Source organism: Hemitrygon akajei, chromosome 13 (genome assembly GCF_048418815.1).
Source record: "Hemitrygon akajei chromosome 13, sHemAka1.3, whole genome shotgun sequence".
NCBI lineage: Eukaryota > Metazoa > Chordata > Chondrichthyes > Myliobatiformes > Dasyatidae > Hemitrygon > Hemitrygon akajei.
Genome location: NC_133136.1, coordinates 5,311,358 through 5,336,819, shown reverse-complemented (window position 1 = coordinate 5,336,819; position 25,462 = coordinate 5,311,358). Strand labels below are relative to the sequence as shown.

General features: G+C 45.6%; 1 protein-coding gene and 3 non-coding genes across 4 annotated transcripts; all 4 read left to right on the top strand.

Annotated features, from left to right (window-relative positions):
- Window positions 1-12,822: 12,822 nt before the first annotated feature.
- On the top strand, window positions 12,823-20,882 carry LOC140737605 (large ribosomal subunit protein uL22). Its single transcript, XM_073064071.1, has 7 exons — window positions 12,823-12,894; window positions 14,855-14,904; window positions 14,986-15,026; window positions 17,135-17,269; window positions 17,769-17,867; window positions 19,698-19,889; window positions 20,788-20,882. The coding sequence occupies exons 2-7, from the start codon at window positions 14,865-14,867 to the stop codon at window positions 20,833-20,835; spliced, it is 555 nt and encodes a 184-aa protein (XP_072920172.1). The 5' UTR covers window positions 12,823-12,894; window positions 14,855-14,864; the 3' UTR covers window positions 20,836-20,882.
- On the top strand, window positions 16,993-17,059 carry LOC140738158 (small nucleolar RNA SNORD58). Its single transcript, XR_012101322.1, has one exon. It is a non-coding gene; the product is annotated as a small nucleolar RNA SNORD58 (small nucleolar RNA).
- LOC140738160 (small nucleolar RNA SNORD58) lies at window positions 17,485-17,555 on the top strand. Its single transcript, XR_012101324.1, has one exon. It is a non-coding gene; the product is annotated as a small nucleolar RNA SNORD58 (small nucleolar RNA).
- LOC140738159 (small nucleolar RNA SNORD58) lies at window positions 18,536-18,603 on the top strand. Its single transcript, XR_012101323.1, has one exon. It is a non-coding gene; the product is annotated as a small nucleolar RNA SNORD58 (small nucleolar RNA).
- Window positions 20,883-25,462: the final 4,580 nt, after the last annotated feature.

Sequence of the window (25,462 nt, the reverse complement as noted above, 5' to 3'; positions counted from 1 at the left end):
GAGGGTTGGGAGAGGGTCTGAGTTATAGGGAGAAGGTAAGAGAGGGCCTGGGTTATAGGGAGAGGGTTGGAGAGGGTCTGAGTTAGAGGGGGAGAGTGGGAGAGGGTCTGAGTTACAGGGAGAGGGTTGGGAGAGGGTCTGAGTTACAGGGAGAGGGTTGGAGAGGGTCTGAGTTACAGGGAGAGGGTTGGAGAGGGTCTGAGTTATAGGGAGAGGGTTGGAGAGGGTCTGAGTTACAGGGAGAGGGTTGGAGAGGGTCTGAGTTAGAGGGGGAGAGTGGGAGAGGGTCTGAGTTATAGGGAGAGGTTGGGAGAGGGTCTGAGTTAGAGGGAGAGGGTTGGAGAGGGTCTGAGTTATAGGGAGAGGGTTGGAGAGGGTCTGAGTTACAGGGAGAGGGTTGGAGAGGGTCTGAGTTACAAGGAGAGGGTTGGAGAGGGTCTGAGTTATAGGGAGAGGGTTGGAGAGGGTCTGAGTTATAGGGAGAGGGTTGGAGAGGGTCTGAGTTACAAGGAGAGGGTAGGAGAGGGTCTGAGTTACAGGGAGAGGGTTGGAGAGGGTCTGAGTTAGAGGGGGAGAGTGGGAGAGGGTCTGAGTTACAAGGAGAGGGTTGGAGAGGGTCTGAGTTATAGGGAGAGGGTTGGAGAGGGTCTGAGTTAGAGGGGGAGAGTGGGAGAGGGTCTGAGTTAGAGGGAGAGAGTGGGAGAGGGTCTGAGTTACAGGGAGAGGGTTGGGAGAGGGTCTGAGTTAGAGGGGGAGAGTGGGAGAGGGTCTGAGTTACAGGGAGAGGGTTGGGAGAGGGTCTGAGTTATAGGGAGAAGGTAAGAGAGGGCCTGGGTTATAGGGAGAGGGTTGGAGAGGGTCTGAGTTAGAGGGGGAGAGTGGGAGAGGGTCTGAGTTACAAGGAGAGGGTTGGGAGAGTGTCTGAGTTAGAGGGGGAGGGTGGGAGAGGGTGGGAGAGGGTCTGTTAGAGGGGGAGAGTGGGAGAGGGTCTGAGTTATGGGGAGAGAGTGGGAGAGGGTCTGAGTTACAAGGAGAGGGTTGGAGAGAGTCTGAGTTAGAGGGGGAGAGTGGGAGAGGGTCTGAGTTACAGGGAGAGGGTTGGGAGAGGGTCTGAGTTACAGGGAGAGGGTTGGGAGAGGGTCTGAGTTATAGGGAGAAGGTAAGAGAGGGCCTGGGTTATAGGGAGAGGGTTGGAGAGGGTCTGAGTTAGAGGGGGAGAGTGGGAGAGGGTCTGAGTTACAGGGAGAGGGTTGGGAGAGGGTCTGAGTTACAGGGAGAGGGTTGGAGAGGGTCTGAGTTACAGGGAGAGAGTTGGAGAGGGTCTGAGTTATAGGGAGAGGGTTGGAGAGGGTCTGAGTTATAGGGAGAGGGTTGGAGAGGGTCTGAGTTAGAGGGGGAGAGAGGGAGAGGGTCTGAGTTACAAGGAGAGGGTTGGGAGAGGGTCTGAGTTACAGGGAGAGGGTTGGAGAGGGTCTGAGTTATAGGGAGAGGGTCTGAGTTAGAGGGGGAGAGTGGGAGAGGGTCTGGGTTATAGGGAGGTTAGAGAGGGTCTGAGTTATAGGGAGAGGTTGGGAGAGGGCCTGAGTTATAGGGAGAGGGTTGGAGAGGGTCTGAGTTATAGGGAGAGGTTGGGAGAGGGTCTGAGTTATAGGGAGAAGGTAAGAGAGGGTCTGAGTTACAGGGAGAGGGTTGGAGAGGGTCTGAGTTACAGGGAGAGGGTTGGAGAGGGTCTGAGTTACAAGGAGAGGGTTGGAGAGGGTCTGAGTTATAGGGAGAGGGTTGGAGAGGGTCTGAGTTATAGGGAGAGGGTTGGAGAGGGTCTGAGTTACAAGGAGAGGGTAGGAGAGGGTCTGAGTTACAGGGAGAGGGTTGGAGAGGGTCTGAGTTAGAGGGGGAGAGTGGGAGAGGGTCTGAGTTACAAGGAGAGGGTTGGAGAGGGTCTGAGTTATAGGGAGAGGGTTGGAGAGGGTCTGAGTTAGAGGGGGAGAGTGGGAGAGGGTCTGAGTTAGAGGGAGAGAGTGGGAGAGGGTCTGAGTTACAGGGAGAGGGTTGGGAGAGGGTCTGAGTTAGAGGGGGAGAGTGGGAGAGGGTCTGAGTTACAGGGAGAGGGTTGGGAGAGGGTCTGAGTTATAGGGAGAAGGTAAGAGAGGGCCTGGGTTATAGGGAGAGGGTTGGAGAGGGTCTGAGTTAGAGGGGGAGAGTGGGAGAGGGTCTGAGTTACAAGGAGAGGGTTGGGAGAGTGTCTGAGTTAGAGGGGGAGGGTGGGAGAGGGTGGGAGAGGGTCTGTTAGAGGGGGAGAGTGGGAGAGGGTCTGAGTTATGGGGAGAGAGTGGGAGAGGGTCTGAGTTACAAGGAGAGGGTTGGAGAGAGTCTGAGTTAGAGGGGGAGAGTGGGAGAGGGTCTGAGTTACAGGGAGAGGGTTGGGAGAGGGTCTGAGTTACAGGGAGAGGGTTGGGAGAGGGTCTGAGTTATAGGGAGAAGGTAAGAGAGGGCCTGGGTTATAGGGAGAGGGTTGGAGAGGGTCTGAGTTAGAGGGGGAGAGTGGGAGAGGGTCTGAGTTACAGGGAGAGGGTTGGGAGAGGGTCTGAGTTACAGGGAGAGGGTTGGAGAGGGTCTGAGTTACAGGGAGAGAGTTGGAGAGGGTCTGAGTTATAGGGAGAGGGTTGGAGAGGGTCTGAGTTATAGGGAGAGGGTTGGAGAGGGTCTGAGTTAGAGGGGGAGAGAGGGAGAGGGTCTGAGTTACAAGGAGAGGGTTGGGAGAGGGTCTGAGTTACAGGGAGAGGGTTGGAGAGGGTCTGAGTTATAGGGAGAGGGTCTGAGTTAGAGGGGGAGAGTGGGAGAGGGTCTGGGTTATAGGGAGGTTAGAGAGGGTCTGAGTTATAGGGAGAGGTTGGGAGAGGGCCTGAGTTATAGGGAGAGGGTTGGAGAGGGTCTGAGTTATAGGGAGAGGTTGGGAGAGGGTCTGAGTTATAGGGAGAAGGTAAGAGAGGGTCTGAGTTAGAGGGGGAGAGTGGGAGAGGGTCTGAGTTACAAGGAGAGGGTTGGGAGAGGGTCTGAGTTACAAGGAGAGAGTGGGAGAGGGTCTGAGTTAGAGGGGGAGAGTGGGAGAGGGTCTGAGTTACAAGGAGAGGGTTGGAGAGGGTCTGAGTTAGAGGGGGAGAGTGGGAGAGGGTCTGAGTTATAGGGAGAGAGTGGGAGAGGGTCTGAGTTACAAGGAGAGGGTTGGAGAGGGTCTGAGTTAGAGGGGGAGAATGGGAGAGGGTTGGAGAGATTCTGAGTTAGAGGGGGAGAGTGGGAGAGGGTCTGAGTTACAGGGAGAGGTTGGGAGAGGGCCTGAGTTATAGGGAGAGGGTTGGAGAGGGTCTGAGTTAGAGGGGGAGAGTGGGAGAGGGTCTGAGTTATAGGGAGAGGGTTGGAGAGGGTCTGAGTTACAGGGAGAGGGTTGGGAGAGGGTCTGAGTTACAGGGAGAGGGTTGGGAGAGGGTCTGAGTTTGAGGGAGAGAGTGGGAGAGGGTCTGAGTTACAGGGAGAGGGTTGGCAGAGGGTCTGAGTTATAGGGAGAGGGTTGGGAGAGGGTCTGAGTTAGAGGGAGAGGGTTGGAGAGGGTCTGAGTTACAGGGAGAGGGTTGGGAGAGGGTCTGAGTTACAGGGAGAGGGTTGGGAGAGGGTCTGAGTTTGAGGGAGAGAGTGGGAGAGGGTCTGAGTTACAGGGAGAGGGTTGGGAGAGGGTCTGAGTTAGAGGCGGAGAGTGGGAGAGGGTCTGAGTTACAGGGAGAGGGTTGGGAGAGGGCCTGAGTTACAGGGAGAGGGTTGGGAGAGGGCCTGAGTTATAGGGAGAGGTTGGGAGAGGGCCTGAGTTATAGGGAGAGGTTGAGAGAGGGCCTGAGTTATAGGGAGAGGGCCTGAATTATAGGGGGAGGTTGGGAGAGGGCCTGAGTTATAGGGAGAAGGTTGGGAGAGGGCCTGAATTATAGGGAGAAGGTAAAAGAGGGCCTGGGTTATAGGGAGAAGGTAAAAGAGGGCCTGGGTTATAGGGAGAGGGTTGGGAGAGGGCCTGAGTTATAGGGAGAGGGTTGGGAGTGGGTCTGAGTTATAGGGAGAGGGTTGGGAGAGGGCCTGAGTTATAGGGAGAGGGTTGGGAGTGGGTCTGAGTTATAGGGAGAGGGTTGGGAGAGGGCCTGAGTTATAGGGAGAGGGTTGGGAGTGGGTCTGAGTTATAGGGAGAGGGTTGGGAGAGGGCCTGAGTTATAGGGAGAGGGTTGGGAGTGGGTCTGAGTTATAGGGAGAGGGTTGGGAGTGGGTCTGAGTTATAGGGAGAGGGTTGGGAGAGGGCCTGAGTTATAGGGAGAAGTTGGCCATTCTGGACCTTTTTTCCATGGCCTGCAGAAGAATGAGGGATGGAGCCACAGAAGTTTATAACATCATGAAGGGTATAAACAAGGTGGACAATCATAGTCTTTTCCCTGGGGTGGGGAGTCCAAACCTAGAGGGCAAATACACAAGATAAGAGAGGAGAAATTTAAATGTAATCTGAGAGGTAACTTCTTTACACAGAGGCTAGTGAGTACCTGGAATGAGGTGGCAGAGGAAGTGGTCAAGGTGAGCACAATTGCAATATTTGAAAGGCATTTGGATAGGTACATGGAAGGGAGAGGCTTGAGGATTACAGGGCAAACGTGGGCACCTGGGGCTAGCAGAGGGCGGCGGGGGGTGGGGGGGGTGTAATACTGTGGTCAGCCTGGACCAGTTGGGCTGAAAGGCCCCTTTTATCTCCTATATTACTCCAAACTGAAACTGTGCACATTGTTCACGTCTGATGTTGGGGAAAGACAAGACTATCCTTTTATAAATGCCTGAAATATTTTGTGCTATATCACATGAAAATGAGTTTTATTGGGTTCCACATTCCAGTGACTTTTGCATGATTGGCGCGCAGAAACAGCTGCTAAATATCTCAAGTTCAAGCTCCTACTTAATTGTCATTTAACAACACACACGTATACAACTAACCTCTGGGGCTAAGGAGCAAACCACAGTACATATAATCACACACAGCACATAGAGTCACACAAAAAATAATGAGTGTCATGGCTTGTAGATTGATGGGGCATGGGATGTTGTCCTGGAGCCATGTTTCTGTAAGAACAAGCGCACAGCAGTCCCTCATCTCGCACTAGTGGTCCCCTTCGCCCATCTGGTTCTTGAACCAACTGGCAAATCCCTAATCACCAGAGTTTATCAACTCTAGGACCACTTTGCACTAAAATGGACTTTGTCCTAACTGAATTCTTGTAAAAATGTGCAGAATTTATGTTTTATATTTTTCTTATGAATTCTGGTTTTGTGCCTGAGATGCTGCTACAAGTAAGTTTTTCATTGCACCTGTGCACAAACACGTTCAGTGTATATGACAATAAACTTGACTTGGACTTTGCTGGGCTGGTGAGTACAGTCACCTATCATATCTCTAGTCAAAAGCTGAGGTGCAGTTCTTCAAGATGTGTTTGAATGGAAGGTGTCTCAGGGTTAGGCACTGGAAGCCTGACACCATCTCACTACTCCTACCTGTATATTGAATAATGCATCCAGAGGTTCGACTTTTCCAAGTCACTACTCACAGGAGTCAGTGTCACTCCCATCTATGGAATGCTCTCTCCATACAAGTCTCAATCGGTGACTCTCAATTTCCTGGCCAATACCTCATTCTGAACACAAGCCAACATCAATGATAAATGTTTCAATTTTCTGTTCATTGCCACTTAGGAGAGGTCATCTTGACTCCTGTTCCTGGACAGTGAATATGATTGGACAGTGACTGTGTGCTACACACAATCTTTACCAGAATAAAACATCAGAAATCGCATTTCTCAGAGTCATAGATTGCTACACATGGAAACCGCCCCATGGCCCAACTCATCCCATCTCCCTGTGCTTGACCCGAATTTGGGGTGGCCTGGTAGCATAGCAGTTAGTGTGATGCTTTACATCACCCACTGTAAGGTCGGGGTTCAATTCCTGCTGCTGTCTGGAAGGAGTTTGTATGTTCTCCCCATGAGCGTGTGGGTTTCCTCCGGGTGCTCTGGTTTCCTCCCATGTTCCAAAGACGTACGGATCAGGATTAGTAGGTTGTGAGCATGCCATGTCAGCACCAGAAGCATGGCGACATGTTTGGGCTGCCCCCCAGCACGTCCTTGGAGAGTGTTGGTCATTGACACAAGTGACACATTTCACTTCCTACAGACTGTTTTGGCATACATGTGACAAATGAAGCTAATTTAATCTACTTCCCTTACCAACTGTTTCCTGATCGGTCAGGGTATCAACGGCTATGGTGAGAAGACAGGTGTACGTGGCTGAGTGGAATCCGGGATCAGCCATGATGGACTGGCGGAGCAGACTCGATGGGCTGAGTGGCCCAATTCTGCTCCTATGTCTTATGGTCTTACGTGTACCTTTTTATCTCTCGCAACCTCCAACCGAGACACATAACTTGGAATTAGAGTCAAAGGATCTGTAAGCAAGAAAAAATCCTTCAGCAGTCCCTCTTCTCAAGGATGTCTGTCCATGCATCCCTCCAGGCTTCTCACAGGGATGATGGAACCCACGTGTGGAGCCAAGACTCCCATGTTGAGACGGCAAACAGAGTTTATACATAGGAGTGCCAGCTAAACATCGGTGGCTCAACCAAGCCACACCACTAGAAGAAATATTCTCCAAACTATGAGCACTAAGGAACGTCCACTTAAATCGTACAGGTGACCTGAGCCTATGAAAATAAATGTAACAAGGGTGATACCAATTGAGGTGCTCTAAAATCCTCAGAGCCAAATACTCTCCAGCTCCCTGCACAGGGCCGGAGAGCTCACTACAAGACTTCTTTGGCATTCCAAGCAGACACCATTTTGTCTTACAAACTTCCATTTTTTGTTACACATTAGCATCTGTCAAGGAGGAGGAATCAAATTTAACTTTTTCCTTTTACTTAACTTGTAGTTTTATCCTTCAGAGCTTCCTTCCTCATGTGGAGATCATTTTAAGTGGTTGCATCACGGTCTGGTTTAGAGGGACTATGGCACAGGATCGGAAAAAGCTACAGAAAGTTGTAAGCTCGTTCAGCTCCTTCACGGGCACTAGCCTCCCCAGCATCCAGGGCACCTTCAAAAGGTGATGCCTCAAAACAGCAGCATCCATCACCACCCAGGACATCCCCTCTTCTCATGGCTACCATCAAGGAGGAGGCACAGGAGCCTGAAAACACGCTGTCAATGTGTCAGGATCAGCTTCTTCCCCTCCGCCATCAGATTTCTGAATGGACATTGAACCTACAGACACTTCCTCAGTATTTTTTCTTTAATTTATTTTGATTACTTGTATGTGTGTGTCTACATATATATATATTTCTTACTGTCAAAATTCAAAGTAAAATTTATTATCAGAGTACATGCATGTCACCACATACAACCCTATTCTGCAGACATACTTAGCAAATCTATAGAACAGTAACTGTAAACAGGATTAATGGCCAACTAACTGTGTGAATGCAAATATAAATAAATAGCAATAAATAATGAGCACGAGATAACAAGATTAAAGAGTCCTTAAATAAGTGAAGTTATTCCCTTTTATTCAAGAGCCTGATGGTTAAGGGGTAGGAACTGTTCTTGAACCTGGTGCTGTTGGTCCTGAGGCTCCTGTACCTTCTACCTGATGGCAGCAGTGAGAAAGGAGCATGGACTAGGTTGTGAGGATCTTTGATGATGGATGCTGCTTTTCTATGGCAACATTTCATGTAGGTGTGCTCAACGTGCTCATCTGCAAACTTCCACCCACAAAGACTCCATAGACAATCCCTCCATGACGTCCTCCTTTACTGCAGCCGTGACTCTATCTCTGATCAACAGTGCCATGCCCCCACCTCTTTTGCCTCCCTCCCTGTCCTTTCTGAAACATCTAAAACCTGGCACTCTAAGTAACCATTCCCGCCCCTGAGCCATCCAAGTCTCTGTACTGGCCACCACATCATATCTCCAAGTGCTGATCCACACTTTAAGCTCATCTGCTTTGTTCATAATACTCCTTGCATTAAAATAGACACATCTCAAACCATCGGTCTGAGCACATCCCTTCTCTATCACCTGCCTATCCTCCCTCTCGCACTGTCTCTAAGCTTTCTCTATTTGTGAGCCAACCACCCCTTCCTCCGTCTCTTCGGTTCTGTTCCCATCCCCCCCCCCCCAGCAATTCTAGTTTAAACTCTCCCCGATAACCTTAGCAAACCTCCTTGCCAGGATATTGGTCCCCCATGGGATTCAAATGCAAACCAGTCTTTTTGTACAGGTCACTCCTGCCCCAAAAGAGGTCCCAGTGATACAGAAATCTGAATCCCTGCCCTCTGCTCCAATCCCTCAGCCACGCATTTATCCTCCACCTCACTCTATTCCTATACTCACTGTCGCGTGGCACAGGCAGGAATCCTGAGATTACTACCCTTGAGGTCCTGCTTCTCACTTCCTTCCTAACTCCCTGTAGTCTGTTTTCAGGACCTCCTCTCTTTTCCTATCTGTGTCGATGGTACCAATATGTACCACAACCTCTGGCTGTTCACCTTCCCACTTCAGGATATCGTGGACACGATCAGAAACATCCCGGACCCTGGCACCTGGGAGGCAAACTACCGTCCGTGTTTCTTTCCTGCGTCCACAGAATTGCCTGTCTGACCCCCTAACAGTACTTATTGTCAAGGGGAACTACCACAGGGGTACTCTCTAGTATCTGACTCTTGCCCTTCCCTCTCCTGACTGTTACCCACTTATCGGTCTCCCGAGGCCCCGAAGTGACTACCTGCCTATAGCTCCTCTCTATCACCTCCTCACTCTCCCTGACCAGACATAAGAACATAAGAACATAAGAGATAGGAGCAGGAGTAGGCCAATCGGCCCCTCAAGCCTGCTCCGCCATTCAACAAGATCATGGCTGATCCAATCTTAACTCTAGTTTTCACCGAATCCCACAAGGCAACAGTGCCAACCAACAGGGCACCATGCCGCCCATTTTATTTTATTATTCATCCCACCCAAACCCATGTGATCACCCGGGGGAAAAAAACCGAGTTGCCAATTGAGAAGAAAAAATCTGGAAAATTCCTCTCCGACCCATCCAGGCTATCGAAAACTGGTCCAGGAGATCACATGGCTGATCTAAACCTAGCCTCATGTCCACTTACCTGCTCGCTCACCGTATCCCCTAATGCCATTTTTATCCAGGAAAATGTCTATCTCCGTTTTGAATTTATTGAGTGTAGTAGCTTCCACAGCTCTCTGGGGCAGTAAATTCCACAGCCCCACTACCCTCTGAGTGAAGAAATTTCTCCGCATCTCAGTCCTGGAACGGCATCCCCTTATTTTAAGATTATGCCCCCTAGTCCTAGTTTCACCCATCATTGGGAACATTCTCCCCGCATCCACCCGATCAAGCCCCTTCACAATCTTATATGTTTCAATAAGATCGCCTCTCATTCTTCAGAACTCCAATGAGTAGAGTCCCAATCTACTCAACCTCTCATCATACATCAACCCACCCATCCCCGGAATTAACCTAGTGAACCTTCTCTGCACTGCCTCGAGAGCCAGTATGTCCTTTCTTAAATATGGACACCAGAACTGCACGCAGTACTCCAGGTGTGGTCTCACCAATACCCGGTACAACTGCAGTAAGACCTCCCTGTTCTTATACTCCATCCCCCTAGCAATAAAAGCCAGCATTCCATTGGCCTTCTTGACCACCTGCTGCACTTGCATACTAACTTTTTGTGTTTCCTGCACCAGGACCCCCAGATCCCTTTGCACAGAAGCACTTTCCAGTTTCTCTCCATTTAGATAATAACTTGCTCTATTATTTTTCCTGCCAAAGTGCAAGACTTCACACTTGTCAGTATTATATTTCATCTACCAAATGTCTGCCCAATCACTCAGCCTATCTATGTCCCCCTGCAGGGTTTCAATGTCCTCCGCACTCATTACACTCCCTCCAATCTATGTGTCATCAGCAAACTTCGATACGTTGCACTTGGTCCCTTTCTCCAAATCATTAATATAGATTGTAAAGAGTTTGGGTCCCAACACCGACCCCTGCGGAACACCACTAGTCACCAACCGCCAGTCTGAGAATAAACAATTTATTCCAACTCTCTGTTTTCTGTTAGAAAGCCAATCCTCCACCCATGCCAGAATATTATCCCCAATCCCATGATTTTTTACTTTAAGTAATAACCTTTGGTGTGGCACCTTGTCAAATGCCTTTTGGAAGTCCAAATACACCACATCCACTGGTTCCCCTTTATCTACCCTATATGTTATGTCCTCAAAGAACTCCAACAAATTTGTCAAACATGACTTCCCTTTTGTAAAGCCATGCTGACTTTGTCCTATTAAGCTATGTTTATCCAAATGCCCTGTTACTGTTTCCTTAATTATCGATTCCAACATTTTGCCAACCACAGATGTTAGGCTAACTGGCCTATAATTCCCAGCCTTCTGTCTATTGCCCTTTTTAAATAAAGGAGTTACATTAGCATTTTTCCAATCTGCTGGGACCATTGCCGAGTCCAGCGAGTTTTGAAAAATTATCACTAATGCATCCACAATCCCGACCGCCACTTCCCTTAAGACCCTAGGATGCAAGCCATCCGGTCCAGGGGATTTATCCACCTTCAGTCCCATTCATTTATCAAGTACCATTTCCTTGGTGATTTGAATCGTAGTTAGCTTCTCTCCCCCTAGAGCCCCCTGTTTATCCAGTGTTGGGATATTTTGAGTGTCCTCTACTGTAAAAACTGATACAAAATATTTGTTCAGCATTTCCGCCATCTCCATGTCCCCTACCATTAATTTCCCGGTCTCATCTTCTAGGGAACCAACATTTACTTTAGCCACCCTTTTTCTTTTTATGTAACTATAAAAACTCTTACTATCTGCTTTTATGTTTTTCGCCAATTTACTTTCATAATCTATCTTCCCCTTCTTAATCAATCTTTTTGTTATTTGCTGCTGATCTTTAAAAGCTTCTCGATCTTCAATCTTCCCACTAGATTTAGCTACCTTATATAACTTTCTTTTTAGTCGTATACTTTGCTTTATTTCTTTACTTAGCCACGGATAACTGTTTTTTCTTTTACACCCTTTTTTCTTCAGTGGAATATATTTTTCTTGATAGTTGTAAAATAACTCCTTAAATATACACCACTGATCAAGTACCGATCTACCCTTTAATCTATTTTCCCAATCCATCTTAAGCAATTCCGCTCTCATACCATCATAGTCTCCTTTATTTAAGCTCAGTACGCTTGTTTGAGATCCAACCCTCTCATCCTCTAATTGAATATGGAATTCGACCATGTTATGGTCACTCATTCCAAGGGGATCCTTTACTAGGACATTTTTTATTAGTCCTGTCTCATTACACAGGACCAGATCTAAGACTGCTTGCCCCCTTGTCGGCTCAGTAACGTATTGTTCAAGGAACCCATCCCGAATACACTCAATAAACTCTTCTTCAAGGCTGCCGTGTCCAACTTGATTAGTCCAGTCAATATGAAAGTTAAAATCCCCCATAATTATAGCTGTTCCCTTATTACAAGCCCCAACTATTTCCTGATTTATGCTCCGACCAACTGAGTTACAGCTGTTTGGAGGCCTATAGACTACTCCCACCGCTGCTTTTTTCCCTTTACTATTTCTTATTTCTACCCAAATTGTTTCGTTATCCTGATCCTTTGAGCCAATATCATTTCGCTTTATCCCCTTCGAAGACGAAGGCCATCGAGCTGCATCTCCAGTTCCCTAACCCGGTCCCTAAGGAGTTCGCACCGGGTGCAGATCTGGCTGTCTGGGAGTTTCCCGGACCTCCCACGTCTGACACAGAGCACCGGCCTCACAGACATACTTCCTGTTTCTATCCCTCACAGGTAACTTACCTCACTTCAACCCATTATCGCTGAAGCCCCAGCTTTAACTCACTGACGTCCACGAGCCTGCGCAGTCGTGCCTCGATCAAGAATATAGTTCTCGCGTTTGAATTAATTGCTTTAGTTTAGCTGATGAAGGAGCGTATAATTTCAAATCATCCATGTCTAGAAGGTATTGGTTGTCTCTGATTTGATACCTTATTTTCAACCAATTCATAAATTAGAGAGCAAGTTTAAAGCTACACAGAACCATAGTGGGCTTAGAGATTCGCCCTGGAAAGTGCCCCGGTAACAGTGGTTGATCCTTTTTGGTTGTTATTAGATAGGGTGATTACACTACTTCAGCAAGTTAGGAACCATGAAGAATGTGAAGTTATCGATTATAATTTTGAAAATGAAAAATGGAGATGCAACCATCGAAAGCATTGTATGAAGACAGTCCATTATCTGCACCAGGTGTCTGCAAAGATTTTGTTCACTGACTGAATTCCTCCCTTAATAGTTGTTAGGAACTAATACAAAACTTTATTGTACTATTGGTAGTGTTATAATTTGTTCTGTATTTTATTTAAATACATGATTTGTTATTCTGTATGTTTTATGCCTTTTTAACTTTTTCCATGAAATTGCAGCTAATTGGGCTAAAATGTACTGGTCTCGATGTGTCCTAATTAACTGGAATACGCTATATGTTTGTGTAATTTACAGTAATTTTATGTCTTTACACAGAAATGTTGCGGCGTCATATAAAGCAGTGATAATAATTATGATTGTGATTCTAATGCTCGCCCGACCCACTGTGTTTTTCCAGCAGATAGTCTGTTAAATGCCTTGCAGGAGGCGGAGCCTGAGTAGGGAAGTCTCGCGATGCGGTTGGTGTGATTTGCGCTCCCGCCCGCCTCTCATCCCTTTCTCCCCGCTGCCCTCTTACGGTGAGTGCGAAGGGATTGTGAGGCGCTGTGGCCCGGTTACAATTTGCTGTTCATCGGGGCCATCCGGAGTTGTGGTTCCCTATTCGTGCCTAAATATGTCTCTCAGTGTGACAAGGAACGTTCTCTGCTCAGTATTGCTGCTGGGATCCGGTGTAGCTCTGAAGGATGAGGATGGTAAAAGCCGGCGCGGCCTAGCGTTGGACAAGATGGCGGCCGGGTGGAGGGAGGGATGAGGGTGTGCTTGTGGACGACGCTTCAGTTTGTACGAGGAGTTATCTAGTGTGTTCGGCTGGGATTTGCGTGCATGGTGTGTACGTGTCACTGTGCAGAGGCTGTATGGTGTGTATGTAGTTACAGTGTGCGGGGTTAATGGGTACACGTTGGTGTGGGTTGTGATACCTGGGGATAGGGTCAGTTTGTTGGTTAATCGAAATATTTATTGTTTATTGCTTTATTGTCACCAAACAATTGATACTAGAGCGTACAATCATCACAGCGATATTTGATTCCGTGCTTCGCGCTCCCTGGAGTACAAATCGGTAGTAAATATAGGTGTAGGAATAGGTCTAATGTGTATTCGTTAGTGTGGGATTGTGAGGTTCTATGTACAGTTATAGTGTGTATTGTATGTGGGGGTTATAGTGAAATAGAAAACCTACAGCACAATACAGGCCCTTCGGCCCACAAAGTTGTGCTGAACTTGACCTTAGAACTACCTAGGCTTACCCATAGCCCACTATTTTTCTAAGCTCCATGTAGCCAACCAGGAATCTCTTAAAATACCCTATCGTATCCGCCTCCACCACCATCGCTGGCAGCCCACTCCACGTACTCACCATTCTCTGTGGAAAAAAAAACTTACCCCTAACTTCTCCTCTGTACCTACTTCTAAGCACTTTACAAATATGCCCCCTCATGCTAGCCAATGGGAAAAAGCCTCTGACTACCCACACGATCAATGCCTCTCATCTTGTGCATCTAATATCAATGATTATAATCTACATGTGTGTATGCTTGTAGACTGCAAGGGTTGGTTATATGGTGTGTGTGTGTTATATGTAATATTGTAATCTGCATATGAGTGTCGAGTTGCAAGGACGGTTGTAGACTGCAGGTGGTTGGTTATACAGTGTGTGGGTTATGTGTACTATTGTGTACCTGTTAGTATGTGGGATTATGATGTGTGCAGTTATAGTGTGTGTGGGAGGATATAATGTGTGGATGTAATAAGATTCTGTGGATGCTGGATATCCAGAGCTGGAGGAACTCAGCAAGTCAGGCATCTATGGAGGAGTCAACATTTTGGACCAAGCCCCTTCATCGGGATTCAGCCCCAAGTGGTAACTGTTTATTCTCCATAGTTGCTGAGTTCCTCCAGCGTGTTGATAGGGTGTACATGTAGTGTGTGGGGTTACTGTATACAGATTTGGGAGTGGGGCTAGGGTAAGCTGTAGTGTTCATGCTCGTTTGGTAGTGGTGCACACAACAGTGTATAAGGTAATTAATAGGAACAGGCCCTTCAGCCTAACTGGTCTGAGTCAATCTAGAGTCCTCCCTGCTCGTCCCAATTGCCTACAATGGGCCCATAACTCTTCCCTCAGTGTATTTATATACACTGACTTGGTTTTTAATACACTTTGAAGTTGAATCACGCTGAAGATAGAGGTGGAGAGGTTGGAGTTCCAATCGGAAATTTACTCCTGTCTTTGGGAACTGGTTTTCCCATTTGTGGTTGCAGTAGTGGCACTTGTAATGTGACCGTGAAAAGAATGTGTGTCTGAGCTTCCGCGAGGGGAACATTTTTTAAAAAGATACCTTTTTCATTCCGGATCAGTTTGATTTTGAGTCTAAAACCAATGGTAAAGAGTTTCAAAGTGGTGAAATTGAAGTTCATTGATCATTTGATATGGTTTGAAAACTGGTAATAACTAATCATTTAATAATGTAATTTGATTTCCAGTTTTCTGAAAATGGTTCGGTACTCATTGGATCCAGAGAATCCCACCAAGTGTAAGCAATTCACATTTTAAGCTTTACCATATTTCGGGAATGCCTATTCAACAGGTTTACTCACTCTTGTATCTTCCACAGCATGCAAGGCAAGGGGCTCCAACTTGCGAGTACATTTTAAGGTAAGTGTTTTGAGATGATGATATTTTTATTTAGAGATGTAACTCATTCACGGGCCCTTCTGGCCCAACAAGCCCACAACCCATATATCTTTGGAATGTGGAGAGAAACCTAGGTAGTCTGTAAATACCTTATGGTGGTGGAATTGAATCCAGGTCGCTGCGCTGTTACAATTGTTAAGCTACTGTGCTGCCCTATTAGTCAGTGTAGAATTGTTATGTGGAATTTTGAAAGCAGGTGAGATATTGATCTTTGGGTCATCCAAGGTAAACCAAAATAATCTTGGTGCATTATGTGTAATGTTATAGAACTCAGAATAGTACAGCACATTACAGGCCCTTTGGCCCACAATGTTGTGCCCACCCTCAATCCCTGCCTCCCATAGTGCAGTGTACAAGTTCGGGCTTATTGTCATCTGATTGTACATAGAAAAGCACAGCACTAAAACAGGCCCTTCAGCCCATCTATTCCACGCCAAATCATTTAATTGCCTGCTCCCATTGACCTGCACTGGGACCATAACCCTTTGTACCCCTACCATCAATGTACCTATCCAAATTACTCTTGAAAACTTTGAAATCGGACTCACATGTATCACTTTGTGCTGGCAGCTCGTACAACTCTCTCACAGCCCTCTGAAGAAGTTTTCCCTTATGTTCTCCTTAAACTTTTCACCTTAACTCATGACTTCTAATTGCAGTCCCACCCAAGGCTGGCAAACTTAATGGATATGATATGATACTGAAGGAAATCTTTACTATTTTGCTGACAAAATCTACCTGTCCATGGAAAGGCATGGACTGATTAAGTATAGGCAGCGTGGCTTTGTACATGGGAAATTGGATCTTGTGAATTTAATTGTTATTTTAAAGAGGTGACCAAGAGGATTGATGATGGTATGCAGTAGATATTGTCTACATGAACCTTGGCAAGGCTTTTGACAAAGTTCTGCATGGCAGACTGATTCAAACGATGAGATTGCATTGAATCCAGAGTTAGCTAGCCAATTGGATGCAAAATTAGTTCAGAGGAAGGAGTCATTGAGTGGTAGTCAGTTTCCAGTTTGGGCCCTGTGGTCAGTGATATGCCACAGATTGGTCACATACCTGAACAACTTTGAAGATGGAAGTGTTATAATCAGTACATCTGGATGGTACCAAAATTAGTTTTCTGGCAGATAGTGAAAAGCGTTGTCTGGAGTTACATCAGGGTCTCAATGAACTGAGATAGTGGCAAGGGAATTGTAGATTGAATTTAACCGATAAGTGCGAAGTGATGCATTTTGGAGAGCTGATTAGGACTGGGCTTGCACGGTGAATGGCAGGGCCCCGTTGAGGATTGGAACAGACAAGGGCCTTGGGGTATCGTGCATAGTTCTTTGGAATAGCAACTCACGCTGTGGCATACTTCCATCATCTGTGATACTGAATGTAACTGGGTCATCGGGTTTCAGCTTTCTCGGGCGTGTGCACTTCTGTCTGATACTATAGGAAGGATGTGATTAAGCTCAAGATGCTGCAGGAAACAATCACAATGATGTTGCTTGAGCTGACCAGCTTGAATGAATGGATTGAGGATTGTTTTCTCTGAAAATGAAGGCAGTTGATAGTGACAATCTGATCATGGGGGACATTTGAGGGGACTGAGGGGCAAGTCTCGGTGCATTTGTGTGGATGCATAGACCAAGTTACCAGCAGGAGTGGTCGAAGTGAGTACAGTTAGTGTTTATGTTCATGGTAGACATGTGGAGGGAATTTGGCCAAATGCAGGCAAATGGGACCAGCTCAGGAAGCAACCTTGACTGGCATGGAAAGTTTGGGCCGATGGACATGTTTCTGTGCTCTGTCTACAGTTGAACTGCTTGTCATGTTACGTTGTATGTCATACTTAAAGCATCGCATTTGGGTTTGCGCCTTTTTTTAATATGAAGCTGAACCATCATCTGGTCTGCTTATCTGCAGAATGTGGTTACTGTGATGACAAGCTTAGGACACCTTTGGAAAAACCGTGAAAAAAAAAACTTGCTCTGAGTGACCACATTCCAATTGGCAGCGTGACAGAAGCTGTATTTGTAAGATGTATGATGTAAATGAAAATGTTCTGGTTCCAGAATACTCGTGAGACTGCGCAGACCATCAAAGGTATGCACATACGTAAGGCAACAAAGTTCCTGAAGGATGTCATCATCAAGAGGCAATGTGTCCCTTTCCGCCGCTACAATGGAGGAGTTGGCAGGTGTGCTCAGGTGAGTTGAAAGCGGTGAGAGTCATTTCATTAATTTTATAATCTGCTAAAGGTGTAGATGTGCTTGAACGTATTCTGGGATGAAGGGAATTGTCAAACTTTCTCAAACTGATTGACAGCATCAGCCGTTTGATGTTACAACTCCAAGATGTGTGTGGCTTAATTCCACGGGTACTTTCTTACCACTGGATTTTTTTGTGTTCTCTCAAAATGTGGTGGCAATGATGACCATCTTAGGACACCTTTAGAATAATAATGAAAACAATACTATTACTCTACTGAGCTTCCACATTTTTGGACGAAGTAAAGGGGGTTAAAAAGTAAATTGTTATTTCAATTAAATGCTTTAACAAATCTTTTGATTAAAATTGACAATTATGGTCACTATTTCATAATTAACTTGAATATTTTGGTTTAGGCTATGAATAGCTGTAAAAAAAATTAGCTGCATATTAAAAAGAACTGTGACTGAAACATGAAGTTATTATTTTCTTATGTAGGCGAAGGCATGGGGCTGGACACAGGGTCGCTGGCCTAAAAAGAGTGCGGAGTTCCTTCTGCATATGCTGAAGAATGCAGAGAGTAACGCCGAACTGAAGGTAGGTTGGTCAATGGATATTGACTTTTAAAATTTCTTGGTCTTTGAGGCTTTGCTGCTGTGTTCCTGGTTACACCATCCATCTATGCTTTATTGATGTTTTGAATTTTATGATGTGAATGTTTGGCTCTGGGCCGGTACTCACTGGAATTTAAAAGACAAGTGGAATCTCACTGAAACCTATCAAATATTGTAAGGCCTCAATAGAGTGGATGTGGAGAGGGTGTTTCCTTTGATGGAGGAGTTGTGGACCTGAAGGCACAGCCTTGGAATAGAGGAGCATACATGGAGAACAGAGATGAGGAATTTATTTAGCCAGAGGGTGGTGGATCTGTGGAATTCATTGTACAGGCGGCTGTGGAGGCCAAGATGATTGGGTGTATTTAATGTGGCAGTTGATACGTTCTTGATTAGTCAGAGCATGAAAGGTTATGTGGAGGAGGCAAGAGGATAGGTCAGCCATGATGAATTGACAGCAGACTTGGTGTGCTGAATGGCCTAATTCTGCTCATGTCTATAGTCTTGTACTTTTTGCATGTTAGCTATTTGATTAATGGATTTTTATGGGTCCCATATCTAGGCTACCAATAAATTAAATACTTGTATGATTTTGCTGATCTGGAGTCGAATCTGAAGAATGCGTAACATTGTGACAATTCTAAAATGTGGTTGCAATGATGACCTTCTTAGGACACCTTTGGATCATACATGAAAATAAAACTCTGGCTCTGAGTGACCACATTTTATTTGTCTTGTGCTGTTTTGTTTACAATCTGCATTGGTTTACGGTACAGGTGACCCGGGTTCAATTCCCCGTGCTGTCTGTAAGAAGTTTGTATGTTCTTTATGCCTGTGTAGGTCTCCTGGGTGCTCCACTTTACTCCCAGTCCAAAGACATACGGGTTGGTATGTGGTCACATGGGTGTAATTGGGCAGTGTGGAATTCTGGGTTGGTAGGTTGTTACTGTGTTGTATCTAATTTAAAATTAAATTCAGCATCCATCATTTTGTTGGTGCTCAATTTTGAAAGTCGTTTTTCATGTTATAGCTGACACTGTGTTTAGTGGAATGCTCATTAAAACTAGCATCAGATTTTAAACCTTTGATGGGTGTTGCAGCTAAAGGTGAGTTGTGCTGATCAAATGAACTTTTGATGTGTCAGGGTTTTTAATCATTACAGGAGTGGTGGTAGGGATTTGATATCCATTTGAGTTTGTCATTCTTCTAGCTAGACTGTTTATTGTGGTTTAAGAAAATTGGAAAGACAGCTACATTCTGACTATGTAAAGGAGGCATTTTATAGTTTTCCACAGTGAAGATGTGCAGTAAGAGAATGAAGACACTTGTGCCAAGAATAAAAATCATGAGCTTGTGTTACAGGTATTAATGACTTGCTTTATATTGAATCTTTATTCAGATATAGATCCAAATTTCTTCTCCAAATGCCAGAATTCACAAAAAAATCAATACATAAACTAAGAATGCCAAATAAACAATGTGCAAAAGAAGGCAAATAGAAACATAATACTGAAAGCACGAGTTGAGGATAGTCCTTGTAAGTGAGTCTGTAGCTCGTATTAAGTTCAGAGTTGAGGTAAGTGAAGTTACCCACACTGGTTCAGGGGCCTGATGATTGAAGGGTAATAGCTGTTCCTGAACCAGGTGGTGTAAGGCTCATGATGGTATCAGAAGCAAGCATGGCCTCAATTCCTGGGTGCTGCTTTCTTGTGTCATTGCTCCATGTAAATGTACTCGGTGATGGGGAGAGCTTTGCATGTGATTAGTGGAATAGTGGGCTCTAGATGTTGAATTAAAATAATTTTTTTTAAAGGGTCTGGATGTGGATTCCCTTGTGATTGAGCACATTCAAGTGAACAAGGCTCCCAAAATGCGCCGACGGACTTATCGTGCCCATGGTCGTATTAACCCATACATGAGCTCCCCTTGCCATATAGAGATGATCCTCACTGAGAAGGAGCAGATTGTTCCAAAACCAGAGGAAGAGGTTGTTCAGAAGAAAAAGGTGACTTGTTTTGTTCTTTTGCACACATTTAGATTTTGCCTACAAGTCTATTTAAAATAATTATAATGTTATAACAAAAATAATATGTATAGAAACATGGAAAACCTACTGCACAATACAGGCCCTTTGGCCCACAAAGCTGTGCCAAACATGTCCCTACCTTAGAAATTATCTAGTGTTACCCAGAGCCCTCTTTTTTTGAGCTCCATGCACCTCTCCAGGAGTCTCTTAAAAGACCCCATCGTATCCACCTCCACCACTGTCACCGGCAGCCCATTCCAGACACTCACCATTCTGTAAAAAAAAAAAGATAATAATATATATAAAACAAAACAACTTACCCCTGACGTCTCCTCTGTACCTACTTCCAAGCTCCTTAAAACTGTCCTCTCGTACTAGCCATTTCTGCCCCCTCGCTATACACACGATCAATGCCTCCCATCATCTTGTACACCTCTATCAGGTTACCTCTCCTCCATCACTCCAAGGAGGAAAGGCCAAGTTCACTCAACCTATTCTCATAAGGCATGCTCCCCAATCCAGGCAACATCCTTGCAAATCTCCTCTGCACCCTTTCTATGGTTTCCCCATCGTTCCTGTAGTGAGGCGACCAGAACTGAGCACAGTACTCCAAGTAGGGTCTGAACTGGGTCCTATATAGCTGCAACATTACCTCTCGGCTCCTAAACTCAATCCCACGATTGATGAAGGCCAATGCTGCGTATGCCTTTTTAACCACAGAATCAACCTGCACAGCAGCTTTGAGTGTCCTATTTCAACTTGAGTAGCATTTTCTATTGTATGATAAAACCCTGTCTTTAGATAACTACTGGCTCCTTGTGCTAGGCCATTTAATGTCTACTTCAGATTTATAATGTGGCACTTTCTTCCTTTCTAGGTTTCCCAGAAGAAGCTGAAGAAACAAAAACTCATGGCACGGGATTAGATTTTACTGATTGAACTGTAAATACAATAAAACTTTGGGAGCCATGATTGTGACTTTAGTGTTGATATTTATTTCGGTTGACTGAAGAAATGTCGATTTCCTGAGGAGGTTATCCTTTCTGAATTTCTCATGTATTTCTTGGTACGGGTAACTGTCTTTCTCAAGTTGCGTTTAATCTGATCTTGTGTCTCTTCTATTCCTTGCATTTTCAGCCTTGTGTCCCTCACAAGTGTCACTGTAGAGAGCTAAAATTGGCTCTGACAGTTGGGATTACTTATTGGATTGATTAGTACATATGTATGGAGATGGGGTTGTAACTTTCAGATATTCAGTACTGAGGAGAGGAAGATGACTGAATATTGTCGAGAATCATGGACACCTAGAGATGTGGAACATCAGTTACTGGGGAGCTTATCTGATAGCCATACATCCTTCCCCAATCAGGTCAATCAAGTTTATTGGCATGCAACAGTGCATGGATGCACATGTGCAGTGGAAAACTTGTATCATAGGGACAATTTCTACAAGAAAGAATGCAGTTAGAGCAAAAATCTTTCAATGTTATTGTCCTTGCAATCTTTCTTGTATAAAGGCATATTTGCCACTCTCCAATATTCCTATACCTCAATAGTGGCTTAAAAAAGGTTACTGCCCCTGCATTTACTTCCCTCACTTAAGATAGTATCCTAGGATACACTTGGTCAGAGATGGTTCAAAATGTAAGTTTTATTATCAAAGTACGTATGTACCACGCTGAGATTTTGTTGACATTCACAGCGGATGCGCAGGTGAGTACCTGCGGGATGAACTGCACATACACCTCTGCAGCACCCTTTTACACTGGATGTGTTCCAGGGTATCACTATTTGCATCCTCTGCTTACCCTTCATGACCTTCACGGTAGAAATGGATGAGAAGTATTCAAAAGTAAAATATAAATTTGTTGGAAGTATATATGTAATGATACACAACCCTGAGATTCATTTCCTTGTGGGTGTTACAGTAATAAATAATAATAGAATCAGCAAAAGACCACACCCACTGCTGCTTACTATTTGTTTTTTTTTGCACCATTCTCTACACTCCAGACTTTTGTGTGAAAATCCCAGATCATCAGTTTCTGAGACACTCAAACCACCCTGTCAGTGACCAATAATCATTAAAAGGCAACACGAGTGAATCTGCAGATGCTGGAAATAAATAATAAAATGCTGGCAGAACTCAGCAGGCCAGACAGCATCTATGGGAGGAGGTAGTGACAACGTTTCAGGCCGAAACCCTTTATCAGGAGTGAAGTAACATGGGATGGTCAAGGGGGGATAAGAGGTAGGGGGAGGGATAAAGTAGAGAGCTAGGAAGTGATGGGCTGGGCGAAGGTGGAGAATTATGGGAAATAAAAGAGAGAAAGGGCTGGGGGGAGATTATAGTGAGGGGGGGGAAAAAGAAAGAACCAGACTAAAATAATAGATGGGGGGGGGCATGGGTATCAACCGAGGTCTGTGAGTTGGATGTTCATGCTGGCAGGTAGGAGGCTACCTAGGCGGCAAATAAGGTATTGCTCCATCGACCTGTGTCTGGCCTCATCCTGACGGTAGAGGAGGCCATGGACAGACATGTCGGAGTGGGAGCGGTCTGTGGAATTGAAGTGTGTGGCCACGGAGATCCCGCCACTGCTGGAAGACTGAGGGCTGGTGTTCGGCGAAACAGTCTCCCAGTCTGCGGCGGGTCTCCCCAATGTATAAATGGTCACATAGGGAGCACCGGATACAGTATATCACCCAGTTGACTCGCAGGTGAAGTGGTGCCTCACCCCCTTCCCCTCCCGCCCACTCTCAGCTTTCCGCAGGGATTGCTCCCTACGCGACTCCCTTGTCCATTCATCCCCACCGACCTCCCTCTGGGCACTCATCCCTGCAAACGGAAGAAGTGCTACAGATGCCCCCACACTTGTGCCCTCACCACAATCCCAGGCCCCAGACAGTCCTTTCAGGTGAGGCACCCCTTATGCAAAAAAGTAAACTGGTATTAAAGACAGTCCAAGAGATATTTACTTGGCAAAATGCTAGGGTAGGAGAGTTGTCTTATCCCAAGTGGTGAAAGAAATTACATCTATGTTGTTCAATGTTTAGATGAGTTAAACTTGTTGAAACATTCTTAGGGCTTTGGCAGGGTAAGTGTCAAGCTATTTCCACTACTGTAGAATCTAGAGTGAGGGGTATTGTCAAAGAACTGGAGCCATTGGTTTAAAATACTGGCTGATAATACAGAATCTGAGGCCACAAACCAGGCACGCCCAGGATCCTCTTCAGTTTGCGTATAAGGAGAAGGTGGGAGTGGAGGATGCTATCACGTATTTGCTGCACAAATCACTCTCTCACCTAGAGGGGGTCAGTTGTGCTGTGAGGATTACATTCCTTGACTTCTCTAGTGCCTTTAACACCATCCAGCCCAAGATCTTAAGGCACAAACTAACGGAGATGGGAGTAGACTCTCACATGGTGGATTGGATAGTGGACTACTTGACAGATAGACCTCAGTATGTGCGGTTGGGAGACTGTAGGTCTGACACGGTGGTCAGCAGCACAGGGGCGCCGCAGGAAACCATACTCTCTCCGGTCCTGTTCACCCTGTACACATCAGACTTCCAATATAACTCAGAGTCCTGCCATGTGCAGAAGTTCGCTGATGACACGGCCATAGTGGGGTGTGTCAGGAATGGACAGGAGGAGGAGTATAGGAAACTGATACAGGACTTTGTGATATGGTGCAACTCAAACTACCTGCGTCTCAATATCACCAAGACCAAGGAGATGGTGGTGGACTTTAGGAGATCTAGGCCTCATATGGAGCCAGTGATCATTAATGGAGAATGTGTGGAGCAGGTTAAGACCTACAAGTATCTGGGAGTACAGTTAGACGAGAAGCTAGACTGGACTGCCAACACAGATGCCTTGTGCAGGAAGGCACAGAGTCGACTGTACTTCCTAAGAAGGTTGGCGTCATTCAATGTCTGTAGTGAGATGCTGAAGATGTTCTATAGGTCAGTTGTGGAGAGCGCCCTCTTCTTTGTGGTGGCGTGTTGGGGAGGAAGCATTAAGAAGAGGGACGCCTCACGTCTTAATAAGCTGGTAAGGAAGGCGGGCTCTGTCGTGGGCAAAGTACTGGAGAGTTTAACATCGGTAGCTGAGCGAAGGGCGCTGAGTAGGCTACGGTCAATTATGGATAACTCTGAACATCCTCTACATAGCACCATCCAGAGACAGAGAAGCAGTTTCAGCGACAGGTTACTATCGATGCAATGCTCCTCAGACAGGATGAAGAGGTCAATACTCCCCAATGCCATTAGGCTTTACAATTCTACCGCCAGGACTTAAGAACTTTTTAAAAGCTATTATTAATGCTTTTTGAGATAGTGATTTAGATGCATATCATATTTTTTTACTGAGTTAAGTATTGTATGTAATTAGTTTTGCTACAACAAGTGTATGGGACATTGGAAAAAAAGTTGAATTTCCCCATGGGGATGAATAACGTATCTATCTATCTATCTATCTAAATTGAGACGTTGTTGAGTTTATTGCAGAAACTGCTGGATTTTGAAAATTAACTGACGTGGAAGGCTAAGTAGAGCTGAGATTGGCCATGATATCACTTTGAGGGTACCACTAGTGTAATGCTTACCACAATGCTATTGCAGTTCGGGGCATCCCAGGAAAGAAAGTTTATATGCCATTCCCATGTGCGCATGGGTTTCTTCTAGGTGCTCCAGTTTCTTCCCACAGTCCAAAGACTGGTTAGTAGATTAATTGGTCATTGTATATTGTCCTATGATTACACTAGGGTTAAATAGGTGGGTTGTTAGGTGGTGCGGCTCATTAAGTTTGTTCCACGCTGCTTCTCAATAAATAAGTATCAGAATGCTTTGACATTTGCCTGACAACAGTACGGTGTAAAATAAAAATTATTATAAATTGAAGTATTGCAGAAGAGGAACAGGTTCATGGATTCATGAACTGTTCAGAAATCTGATGATGGAGGGGAAGAAGCTGCTCCTAAAATGTCAATTGTGGGTCTTCAGACTCCTGCATTCTCCCCAATATTCCAGATCGTGGGGGTCCATTTTGATAGATACTGCCTTCTTTGTGGCATCACTTGTTGAAGAAATTTTTGATGGCGGGGTGGGGGGAGCTTACAGCCCTATCTACCTGAATCGCCATTTTCAAAACATATGGATCTGTATTCCCAGATCCCTATAATGTACCGTACATTTCATTGCTCTTACTGTGTAAGTCTTATCCTAGTTTATTCTCCCAAAGTGCAACATCTCATATTTGTCTGTATTAAATGCTATGTGCCATTTTCAACCTATCTGTCAAGCTGGTCAACATCCTGATGCAAGCTTTGATAGCATACTTTGCTCTCCATTATGCCCCCAGTCTTGATGTCATTCGCAAAATGCTGGTCCCCATGGTGCCCCATTACAGAGGCAACTATCTACATCACTGTGTCTTCTCCCACAAAGCCAATGTTAATCCAGTTTACTACTTCATTTTGAATGTCAAGCGATTGAACCTTCTGCTCCTGACTCCCAAGCAGGAACAAAGGCCTTGCTAAAGTCCATGTAGGC